This window comes from Mauremys mutica, chromosome 19, assembly GCF_020497125.1.
Source record: "Mauremys mutica isolate MM-2020 ecotype Southern chromosome 19, ASM2049712v1, whole genome shotgun sequence".
Taxonomy (NCBI): Eukaryota; Metazoa; Chordata; order Testudines; family Geoemydidae; genus Mauremys; species Mauremys mutica.
The window spans coordinates 26,793,662-26,806,570 of NC_059090.1; the positions used below are offsets into that span (position 1 = coordinate 26,793,662).

The 12,909-nt window shown below is 43.0% G+C and overlaps 1 protein-coding gene across 1 annotated transcript in view; it reads left to right on the forward strand.

The window, feature by feature from the left end:
* The window catches only part of YWHAE (tyrosine 3-monooxygenase/tryptophan 5-monooxygenase activation protein epsilon), a 62,488-nt gene that overhangs the window by 33,658 nt on the left and 15,921 nt on the right, over positions 1-12,909 (forward strand). Inside the window, exons 3-4 of the mRNA XM_044993705.1 lie at positions 4,503-4,609; positions 6,470-6,676. Of these exons, the coding sequence (XP_044849640.1) occupies positions 4,503-4,609; positions 6,470-6,676 (314 nt within the window). The remainder of the gene's footprint in view (positions 1-4,502; positions 4,610-6,469; positions 6,677-12,909) is intronic.

Here is a 12,909-nt window from a genome sequence, read left to right on the forward strand (position 1 = left end):
GGCATATTTTTTTTATCTTGTTCCTCTTCAGTTGGCTTTTCTTTATAAGGCAAAGCTCCAAGAATCTGTAGAAATTTATTGAATCCTTTGAGGGAGGTGTTTATAACCTAAAAGGGTGCCATGAGATGACCAGTAGGGTAGCTGGCTTGTGCTATTCCTCATTACAGCTATCTGCCAGTTTGTGGTTTTAATAAAATAAAGGTTTTTTTTTTTTAAAAAAGGGGGAAGAGCTAGGGGAGTTGTGCCAGTCTCGCAAAAGGCATCTCTAAGACCAGTCTAGATGATCTTGCAAAATATTTCCAGAGACACAATTACTGGTGTAACGTCCTTTTTGCAGACTTTTTAAAAAGACTTTTTAAAGACTTTTGCATGTATGATGTGGGTACTAGCTACTTGTTACCATCTCTTCCCTCATGTACCTGTGAAAAGTTGAATTTTGATTCTCTCAAAGTACTTGGTAGACTTGAACATCTTAGGGTATGGCTACACTTGCAGATGTAGAGCGCTTTGAGCTAAACCAGCCTTCGGGGAGCGCAGTAGGGAAAGCGCTGCAGTCTGTCCACACTGACAGCTGCAAGCGCACTGGCATGGCCACGTTTGCAGCACTTGCAGCGGCATTATGGGCAGCTATCCCACGGTGCTGTGGCTTGTGGGAAGGGGGCAGAGGGTGCGGGGCATTCTAGGTCCTGTCCCAATGCCCTGTGATGCATTGGTTAACATCCCAGCAATCCCTCTGCTTCCATCCACATTTGGCACCATCTTTCAACATTCTTTGTTCTGTGCGCTGTGTCTTCCCTTTTGGTCTGCGGGAATGGAGCCCGAATTGCTGAGGAATATGCTGACGAGTCTCGCCAGCACATCATGTTTGGCAGTAGAGTTACTCCTTAAGATCCAAACTGACAGTGAGGACTCCGATGATACTGACACGAGTAACGCATACGACACAAGATTGCTTGTGGCATTCACGGACATGCTCACCACCGTGGAACGCCGCTTTTGGGCTCGGGAAACAAGCACTGAGTAGTGGTCATGCAAGTCTAGGATTATGCGCATTGGCTGCAGAATTTTCAGATGAGAAAAGCCATTTTCATGGGACTGTGTGATGAGTTCGCCTGCACCCTGCGGCACAATGACACACGATTGAGAGCTGCCCTGACGGTGGAGAAGCAAGTGGCTATTGCATTCTGGAAGCTGGCAACTCCAGACAGCTACTGATTGGTCGCTAACCAGTTTGGAGTGGAAAGTCTACCATTAGATTTGTGTTGATGCAAGTTTGCAGGGTCATTAATCGCATCCTGCTAAGAAGAACCGTGACTCTGCGTAACATGCATGACGTGGCTGGCTTTGCACAAATGGGTTTCTCTAACTTTGGAGGGGTGATAGATGGGATGCATATTCCAATTCTGGCACCAGCCCACCTAGCCTCAAAGTACATTAATCGGAAGGGGTATTTCTCTATGGTTCTCCAGGCACTTGTGGATCACTGTGGGTGTTTCATTGACATTAACGCAGGCTGGCCCGGAAAGGTGCATGATTCACACGTCTTTCGGAACACTGGCCTGTTCAGGAAGCTGCAAGCCAGGACTTTTTTCCCCAGACCAGAAAATCACCATGGGTAAAGTCAAAATGCCCATTGTGATCCTTGGAGATGCTGTTTACCCTTTAATGCCATGACTCATGAAACCCTACACAGGGAGCCTTGACAGCAGCAAGGAGCGGTTCAACTGGCTGAGCTGGTGCAGAATGACTGTGGAGTGTGCTTTTGGCCATTTAAAGGGCCGCTGGCACTCTCTGTATAGGAAGCTGGACCAGGCCAATGATAGCATCCCTGCGGTTATATCCGCGTGCTGTACCCTCCATAACATTTGTGAAGGGAAGGGTGAAAGCTGCTCTCAGGCATGAACTTTGGAGGTTCAACACCTGGAGGCTGAATTTGAACAGCCAGAGAGGAGGGCTGTTAGAGGGGCCCAGTGTGGGGCTGCAGGGATTATGGATGCCTTGAGGGAGCAATTTGAGGCTGAAAGCTAACAGTAATCTGGTGCCCTGCATGGGAGTGAAGTGCAGTGGATCCAATGTTAGTAGGAATCTGTGTTTGCTACGCTGAATTGCAGTGCCTGTTGCTTTCCTGGGCTAAGGTATCTTTTACTTTATGCAACAATAAAGAATGTTTTCAAAGCCAAAAAAATCCATTTATTGAAAAGAAACCCAATTGCTTGGGAAACAAGGCAAGGGGATGGGGTGCGGAACGGTACAATCACAGATTTGCATATGTCCTATTATCATACTCAGCCTTCCTATCTGGAGTGCTGTGCAATGAGTGCTGCACTTCAGGATGGCTATACTGCATGGTGATGGGGATTGAGTGCAGTGGGTAAGGGTCATAGTTTGCAGGGCTGGGTGGTGAAGCTACAGGTGTTGGAGGCAGCTGGTGGCGATAAGAACCTGGATGTTGGGGAAAGTGGGTTGGAGGTGACATGGGGGCACAAGGGAAAGAGTTTTGGGACAAGGGCTGCAGAGGGGAGTGGGCATAGTAGTCCTCCGCCTGCATGGCTACGAGCACCTGGATCAAGTCTGCTTGGTGCTCCATTATGCTTATCAGTCAATCTGTGCTTTGCTGCTGGAGCTCCACGGTTTTGTGCCAGCGATCCGCATTCTGCTGGCAGATCCTCCTTTCACTCTCCCTCCACTCCTGTGCTTTTAGATTCTCGTTAAGTGACTGCTGCATTACTTCATGCAGCATGTCATCTTTGCTTCTGTTTGGCCTCTTCCTGATTCTTTGCAGTCTCTCGGCCAGTGATAACACAGACGGCTGAGATCTGACGGTTGCATCTGTAAAGGCAAAATGCAACACTTAGAGGCAGCATTGTTCACACCAGACAGAGCAGTGCTTCCCCTGTACTTAAGGAAAGCAAGCACAGTCTACACAATAGCATAATTTGCCTGTCCCAACCCGAGCACACACAACCCATAGGATCCCCAAAATGGTGAGTAAGCACTGGGTCAAGGGGGACTCTTTGTTTCATGGCTGTACTGTCCTCTGGGTTTCTGTGCCTTGGGGAGAGCCAAGAGGTGCAGGGGGCCCCTATACTGAACCCTATGGCTGGAGCTGGGACTGGACAGCTTCTTCCCCCTCAAACACTGCTGAGGCCCAGCACCTTGCCATTGCTCCATACTGGGGATTGCCTGGGACGTGGAGGCATGGTCACCTGGAAAGACTTGCTGAGAGCACTCCACGCCTGGCTGAGCAAACAGGAAGGGGATTTTCAAAATTCCCAGAGAATTTAAAGGGCAGGTCTGACGGTTGGTCACCTGAGGGCGAAGGCAGGGCAGTAGAGTTCAAACTGATGACCAGAGTGGCTAGAACAGGCATTGTGGGATGCTTCTGGAGGCCAATCAGAGCACATTAACAGATCAGGGCATCCACACTGGCGCCGTGGTGCTCCAGCAGGGGCACATCAAATGTTATTCCACTCACTGAGGTGGAGTACTAGGAGCGCTCTACGTGCCTTGCCAGTATGGACGCGTTGTGAGTTGGAGCGCACTGGGCTGCTTTAATGCACTCTAACTCGCAAGTGTAGCCATACCCCTAGTGTTGGTGGCAGGGACCTTGACTCTAGAATTTACTTCCTGCCTTGGTCCAATATAGTCAGAGTTCAGCCTTCTAACTGCCTAGTTACTGTTTGTCACGATAGGGATTCTCAACCTTGTTCTTTCTGAGGCCCCCCAATATCCTATTAAAAACTCACGGCCACCTTATGCCACAAGAACTGTTTTTCTGCATATAAAAGCAAAGACCAGCGTTAAGGGGCAGCAAGCAGGACAACTTCCTGGAGCCCCATGCCACATGGGGTCCCATGAAGCTAAGTTGCTTAGGCTTCAGCTTCAGGCCTGGGTGGAGGGGCTCAGGCCTCTGGGCTTCAACCCCAGTCGGTGGGGCTTCAGCTTTCTGCTCTGGACCCCAGCAAGTCTAATGCCAACCCTGCTTGGCGGATCCCCTGAAATCTGCTCGTGGCCCCCCAGAGGGCCCCGGACTCCTGGTTGAGAACTACTGCATTATGTGATGAGTCTCCCTGAATCTAGTTAATATTTATTTACAACTTTTAAAATGCATACCTGTGCCCAGAGAAGACCAGCCCTGAGGTAGTTTTAAAAACTGAAAAATAAGATAAAGTATATTGGGGAAAATGACTTTGCTGTAGTTAAGAACTTCTGCATCTTCTTTCCCCTCTTTTTTCATTTTGACTGTTTGGTGACGTTACGGTCTTTTGATACTGTCCAAAAGAAGTTGAGTATGAGGGGTAGCCGTGTTAGTCTGGATCTGTAAAAGCAGCAAGAAGTTGGACTCTCATACACACATGCTAGTTCCTATCTAACTTGGATTATTCTTCCTATTTTTTAGCATTTGGGATTAAATATTTCTTGTATCCCTTTATACTATTACATCTTCTTTGCTAATCTTTGCTTTTATTTTTTCCCTCCTCCTTCCCCACCCTCCACCCCAGGTTGAGACCGAGCTGAAATTAATCTGTTGCGACATTCTGGATGTACTGGACAAACACCTCATTCCAGCAGCTAACACGGGCGAGTCCAAGGTTTTCTATTATAAAATGTAGGTGACTTGTGGGGTTTGGGCAAGTGCTATCCTTATAGTTTGCATAAAATATTGAAGTGAAATCAGTACTGGTAAATGTGCCAGATTAACAGTTATGGAGATGAAAATTTTACAGCCATGGAATAGGTACTGCATATAGAGTGGAAACGTAGTTCTCTCCACACTGTCCTACCATTTTTGCCTACTTCAAGAAATAAGATGATGGTTTGGTCATTGTGCCCAGTCAGTCCTTGTGTTGAACACCAAGAGGCTCAGTGACTAATTGTGATGGTACATTTTCTCATGGATGCCTGCCAACTAGAGGAAATGTATTCAGATAACCAAATAGCACTCAAGTGGAAACAAATTTTAATTACTATACACTTGTAATTGGTCTTGAACAAGTGATACAGAATGAAAGGCTATTTACCCCCATTAGCAACCCATTGAACCATTCAGTGCTTTCTGTGTAAAATGTGTGTAATATATAAAAACTAGGTTAATAGAACACACCTAAATATTTAAATCAAGGAATGCCAACATTAAAATTGCATGTCTAACTTAAGTTCAGCCCCTTGTGCATACCCATCATGATAGTTGCTAATTCTGATATACTTTTTTCTTAAAAACTATATAATACCATGCAAACTTTCTTAAATATAGATGTATAGAATTGTGTGGTATTTTTCTATTATAGTTGTAAGTAATTTAATTGTTGTAAACTTTCACTTAGTTTTTAAATTAATTTTAATTTTTCCAGTGTTCATTCACTATCCATTTTCTTTTTACCCATCCACATAGCCTTTCTGAGGTGCATTTCTGGGGTGGAGGCATCTTGCTACAAGCTTAAGTGGATTGCAAAAATTAGGGAAGTTCATTATTACTGTATTTATTTGTGTTTTATACTTATAGTTTTCATATATCTTCATGGACTGTCTGGAATACTCAGTAGTATATCATGTTACATATGTATCTGAGGTAATCTGAACTGAATGAGATGGAGCTAGATAAGAGTGTCATCAGCATATTGTGAAGGAACTTTTAGCCTGATCTCTTTACTAACCGTCCTAATGGCCTCATTTATGTTGACTAGGAAGTATGACAAAGTAAGCCCCAGGGATAGCCTCCTACTACCCTCTGAGCTTGAGGAATGAAACCACTTAAGGGCAGACCCATCCACTCCTAATAGAATATGTAGATAGATCAGAACATTTGTGACATCAGAGGTAGCTAATGTCAGCATGGACACCTGAATCTTTATCCATCACCGAGAAGGAATTGAGCACTGTAGTGTAGACTTCTGCTAAAGTGATGGGAGGGAGGGTTTTTCCATTGCTGTAATAAATCCATTCCATGGAGAGGTGGCAGCTAGGTCAACACAAGAATTTTTCATTGATCTAGTTGCATCTACAGTAGGGGCTAGGTTGACCTAACTGTATCACATAGGGTGTTGATCAGGCCTCTGTGTATGATACTGACCAGTGGGTGAGTCTCCCATTTCGTGTTATCAAGCATTTCCTGCTACTTGTAAAAAGGTCCAGGGTGGCTTCTCTAATGGTGGAATTCTCTTCTTTCTGGACTCGAAAATTCTCTCAGTAACTTGAACTTCAGTGAAACATATTCAGTGTTTTTTAGGAGTAGTGTGGTTTTAGTTACTTCAAAAAGTGACACAGGACTTGCTTATTTACATTTTTTTTCATGGCTGATTGTCTTACGTTCTTAAAAAGCACGTACGTTGTATTTTCTAGACATATATCTATAGCAAATGCCCATGCTATACCAATTTATTAATGTACAATTATTATCAACATTAACTGTTTTTTTCAACAGCTAATGTGAAATCAAGGAATCCTGAATCTGTGCTCTTTATTCTTTCAGGAAAGGGGACTACCACAGGTACCTGGCTGAGTTTGCCACAGGAAATGACAGGAAGGAGGCTGCAGAGAATAGCCTGGTGGCTTATAAAGCAGCTAGTGATATTGCAATGACAGAACTTCCGCCAACACATCCCATACGCTTAGGTCTTGCTCTCAACTTCTCTGTATTCTACTATGAAATTCTTAATTCCCCTGACCGTGCCTGCAGGTAAGTAATGTCTGAGAAGACTGGAAGGCTTCTTTAAAATATAAAACCAGCTACAGTGTAGCACATATAGCTTGTAAATTTGAATAACTACACTAGGGACTGCTAACAGGGAGTTTTGCAAGGGAGTTTGGAAGGGGGCAAGGTTCACTTGTTCTTTAAAACCTGTAAACTAAACTACATTCAAAACTTCTTGATTTAAATAAAGCCCTTTCATGAGCTAGGTAGCTGCAGGAGACAATGCAGGCAGAAGCCCAGCAGCAGAGTGGGGGCTATCCAGTTTATTGCGCTGAGTGCAGCATGGATTACCCGCCCTGTGGGCGGATGGTGTATGTGTGTATTTGGTGTAAGGAGCTCCTGGCCCTCAGAGTCCACGTACAGGCTTTGGAGGCCAGGGTGGCGGAACTGGAGGAGCTAAGGGAGGCAGAGAGGTATGTTGATGAGGTTTTCCAGGACACTGTAGAATTGTCCCACCTTCAGTCAGACAGCCCCTGCGCTGTTGAGGAGGATGAAAGGCCCAGGGAAGCAGAACAGTCAACAGGAGCAGAAGGAAACCTTCCCATAGTTGGGACCCTCCTTCCAGATGGTGTTAGGGTATCCTCTTGCACTGACGTTACCTCTCTGGGGGAGGGATCTCCAGTCACTAGGAAAAGGCAGGTGTTAGTAATGGGAGATTTCGATCATTAGAAACATAGATAGCTGTGTTTGTGATGACTGGGAGAACTGTATGGTGACTTGCCTGCCTGAAGGTTGCAGATCTCTCGAGGCATCTGGACAGACTTGTGTAGTGCTGGAGAGGAGCCGGTGGTAGTGGTACATGTAGGTACCAATGACATAGGGAGGGGTTGGAGAGATGTCATAGAGGCCAAATTTAGGCTGATAGGGAAGAGACTGAAATCCAGGACCTCTATGGTGGCGTTCTCAGAAATGCTCCCAGTTCCATGCGCAGGGCCAGGTAGGCAGTCAAAGCTTCAGAATCCCAATGCATGGATGAGACGATGGTGTAGAGAGGAGGGGTTTAGATTCATTAGAAACTGGGGAAACTTTTGGGATGGGGGGAGCCTATACAGGAGAGATGTACTCCACCTAAACCAAAGTGGAACCAGACTACTGACACTTAACATTAAAAAGGTTGCAGAGCAGTTTTTAAACTAGGAAATGGGGGAAAGCCGACTGCTGCAGAGGAGCCCGTGGATCGGACAGAGACTTCTCTTAGAGGAGAGTCTATTGATAGAGATTTTCTAGGTTATAGTCAGGAGCAGAGAATGGAAGAGGAAAATGTAAGGGCCAGATCAGCCGAGAAACATTCACATAAAGAATCGGACACATCAGTAAACAGTGACAAGTTTTTAAAGTGCTTGTACACAAATGCTACAAGTCTAAATAATAAGATGGGTGAACTAGAGTGCCTTGTGATAAAGGGAGGATATTGATATAACAGGCATCACAGAAACCTGGTGGACTGAGGACAGTCAATGGGACACAATCATTCCGGGGTGCAAAATATATCAGGAGGACAGAACAGGTCATACAGTGAGCGGAGTGGCACTATATGTGAAAGAAAATGTAGAATCAAATGAAGTAAAAATCTTAAGTGAATCCACATGTTCCATAGAATCTCCATGGATAGTACTTTCATGCTCTAATAATAGATCCCTAATGTTATATTCTTATCGACCACCTGACCAGGACAGTGATAGTGATGATGAAATGCTAAGGGAAATTAGAGAGGCTATCAAAATAAAGAACTCAATAACAGTGAGGGATTTCAGTTATCCCCATATTGACTGGGAACATGTCACCTCAGGACGAAATGCAGATACAAAATTTCTCGATACTTTAAATGACTGCTTGTTGGAGCAGCTGGTACGGGTTCCCACAAGGGGAGAGGTAACTCTCGATTTAGTCCTGAGTGGAGCACAGGAGCTGGTCCAAGAGGTAACTATAACAGGACCGCTTGGAAATAGTGACCATAATATAACAACATTTAATATCCCTGTGGTGGGAAGAACATCTCAACAGCCCAACACTGTGGCATTTAATTTAAAAAAGGGGAACTATGCAAAATTGAGGGGGTTAAACAGAAATTAGAACCCAACTTAAATGTATTTCCCTCCTTCCCCCCCGATCCCCATTAAGAAACACAGTAAAAGAACTAAAAAAAGAGCTACCATGGCTTAACCAGGTAAAAGAAGCAGTGAGAGAGAAAAAGGCATCTTTTAAAAAGTGGAAGTCAAATCCTAGCGAGGTAAATAGAAAGGAGCATAAACACTGCCAAATTAAGTGTAAAAATTTAATAAGAAAAGCCAAAGAGGAGTTTGAAGAACGGCTAGCCAAAAACTCAAAAGGTAATAAGAAAATGTTCTTTAAGTATATGAGAAGCAGAAAGTCTGCTAAACAACCAGTAGGGACCCTGGATGATCAAGATACAAAAGGAGTACTTAAAGATGATAAAGTCATTGTGGAGAAACTAAAAGGATTCTTTGCTTCAGTTTTCACGGCTGAGGATGTTAGGGAGATTCCCAAACCTGAGCCGGCTTTTGTAGGTGACAAATCTGAGGAACTGTCACAGATTGAAGTGTCACTGGAGGAGGTTTTGGAATTAATTGATAAACTTAACATTAACAAGTCATTGGGACCAGATGGCATTCACCCAAGAGTTCTGAAAATTCAAATGTGAAGTTGCGGAACTATTAACTATGGTTTGTAACCTGTCCTTAAAATTGGCTTCTGTACCCAATGACTGGAAGATAGCTAATGTAACGCCAATATTTAAAAAGGGCTCTAGAGGTGATCCCAGCAATTACAGACTGGTAAGTCTAACGTCTGTACCGGGCAAATTAGTTGAAATAATAGTAAAGAATAAAATTGTCAGACACCTAGAAGAACATAAATTGTTGGGCAAAAGTCAACATGATTTCTGTAAAAGGAAATCGTGTCTTACTAATCTATTAGAGTTCTTTGAAGAAGTCAACAAACATGTGGACAAGGGGGATCCGGTGGACATAGTGTACTTGGATTTCCAGAAAGCCATTGACAAGGTCCCTCACCAAAGGTTCTTAGGTAAATTAAGTTGTCATGGGATAAAAGGGAAGGTCCTTTCATGGACTGAGAACTGGTTAAAAGACAGGGAACAAAGGGTAGGAATAAATGGTAAATTCTCAGAATGGAGAGCGGTGTAACTAGTGGTGTTCCCCAAGAGCCAGTCCTAAGACCAGTCCTATTCAACTTAAATGATCTGGAGAAAGGGGTAAAAAGTGAGGTGGCAACATTTGCAGATGATACTAAACTGCTCAAGATAGTTAGGACCAAAGCAGACTGTGAAAAACTTGAAAAAGAGCTCACAAAACTAAGTGATTGGGCAACAAAATGGCAAATAAAATTTAATGTGGATAAATGTAAAGTAATGCACGTTGGAAAAAATAACCCCAACTATACATTATGGTGGGGGCTAATTTTAGCTACAACGAATCAGGAAAAAGATCTTTGCAGTGTGCAGAGGCGGTCAAAAAAGCAAACAGGACGTTAGGAATCATTAAAAAGGGGATAGAGAATAAGATGGAGAATATATTGCCCTTATGTAAATCAATGGTACGCCCACATCTTGAATACTGTGTACAGATGTGGTCTCATCTCAAAAAAGATATACTGGCACTAGAAAAGGTTCAGAAACGGGCAACTAAAATGATTAGGGGTTTGGAACGGGTCCCATATGAGGAGAGATTAAAGAGGCTAAGACTTTTCAGCTTGGAAAAGAGGAGACTAAGGTGGGATATGATAGAGGTATATAAAATCATGAGTGATGTGGAGAAAGTAGATAAGGAAAAGTTAGTTATTTATTTCCATAATACAAGAACTAGGGCCCACCAAATGAAATGAATGGGCAGCAGGTTTGATACAAATGCAAGGAAGTTCTTCACACAGCACACAGTCAACTTGTGGAACTCCTTGCCTGAGGCGGTTGTGAAGGCTAGGACTATAACAGCGTTTAAAAGAGAACTGGATAAATTCATGGAGATTAAGTCCATTAATGGCTATTAGCCAGGATGGGTAAGGAATGGTGTCCCTAGCCTGTTTGTCAGAGGGTGGAGATGGATGGCAGGAGGGAGATCAATTACCTGTTAGGTCCACTCCCTCTGGGGCACCTGGCATTGGCCACTGTCGGTAGACAGGATACTGGGCTAGATGGACCTTTGGGGTCTGACCCAGTATGGCCGTTCTTATGAGCAATATGCTGGGTTTCCTTGTTTTCTGCTGTATATAAGTTGAAAAGCTTTCTAATAAATTAACCACATAGGCGCAGAAGAGAAGCTTTGAAACTTCACCCAGTGTTAGGGCTCTGCCTTATGCATCTTTTAAGTCATTCAAGAGTTGGCGAGCATTCAAGGAGTCCAGATTCATTTAATTTATTTGGGAGAAACAAAAGTGACAAAGCAGAGAGTGGTAAACTAATTTGTAAAAATCTGAACTTTTCAGGGATAAATACTTCAAGTAGGACTGTCAAGCGATTAAAAAAATTAATCACAATCACGCTGTTAATAGAATACCATTTATTTAAATATTTTTGGATGATTTCAACATTTTCAAATATTGATTTAAATTATAACACAGAATACAAAGTGTACAGTGCTCACTTCATATTTTTTTACAAATATTTCCACTGTAAAAAACAAAAAATAGTATTTTTCAGTTCACCTAATACAAGTACTGTAGTGCAGTCTCTTTATTGTGAAAGTTTAACTTACAAATGCAGAATTATGTACAAAACCCCCTGCATTTAAAAATAAAACTTTAGAGGCCTACAAGTCCACTCAATCCTATTTTTTGTTCAGCCAGTTGCTCAGACAGACAAGTTTGTTGACATTTGCAGGAGATAATGCTGCCCGCTTCTTGTTCAGTATCACCTGAAAGTGAGAACAGGTGTTTGCAGGCACTGTTGTAGCTGGCTTCACAAGATAATTACGTGGTAGATGTGCTAATGTTTCATATGTCCCTTGATGCTTCAACCACCATTCCAGAGGACATGCGTCCATGCTGATGGCGGGTTCTGGTAGATAACAATCCAAAGCAGTGCGGACTGACACATTCATTTTCATCATCTGAGTCAGATGCCACCAGCAGAAGGTTGATTCTCTTTTTTTGGTGGTTCAGGTGCTGTAGTTTTCTCATCGGAGAGTTGCTATTTTAAGACTTCTGAAAGCATGCTCCTCCATACCTCGTCCGAATATCATCAGCATGGAAGCATGTCCTCTGGAATGGTGGCCGAAGTATGAAGGGGCATACAAATGTTTAGCATATCTGGCATGTAAATACCTTACAATTAGGGATGTAAAATGTTAACCAGTAAGCATTAGTCTACTGGTTAACCTGTCTTAACCATTAACCTCTGGGCCGGCCAGAGGGGCCACAGCTGCACCACCTGGCTGGAGCAGTGCTGCCTGACCCTCGCAGCCCTGGCCAGCTGGCCCTTTAATTGGTTAACTGTTTAAAGGAAATTTTTTTAATCGTTTAAATAGTTAACTTTATGAATGGTATTTACATCCCTATTTGAAATGCGGGCTACTAAAGTCCCATGCAAACACCTTTTCTCACTTTCTGATGACATTGCAAATAAGAAGTTGGCAGCATCATCTCCCGTAAACATAAAAAAAAAAACTTGCTTGTCTTAGCGATTGGCTGAAAGAGAAGTAGGACTGAGTGGACTTGTAGACTCTAAAGTTTTGCGTTCTTTTTGTTTTTGAGTGCAGTTATGTAACAAAAAAAAATCTACATTTGTAAATTACACTTTCACGATAAAAGGTGGCACTACAGGCGTATTTTTCAATTCTCCTCATACTGTCTTTTTTATTTTTACAGTGAAAATATTTGTAACAAATAATATAAAGTGAGCAGTGTACACTTTGTATTCTGTATTGTAATTGAAATTAGTCTATTTGAAAATATAGAAAAACATCCAAAAACATTTAATACATTTCAGTCGGTATTCTATTGTTTAACAGTGCGATTTAAAAAAATTAATCAGCGGATTAATTTTTTGAATTAATCGAATGAGTTAACTGCGATTAATTGACATCCCTAACTTAAAGCAGTTACAATTTTAATTAAAGGCCATTAAATCTAATGAAGAAGGAAGCAGTATCTTTATTTTCAGTAAACTGCAGGGTATAGTGTGTAAGAGGGTGGCCCCGGCTGGAGCTCCCTTGTGTGTCAGGCCATGGCACAACCTGTGTGCCTGC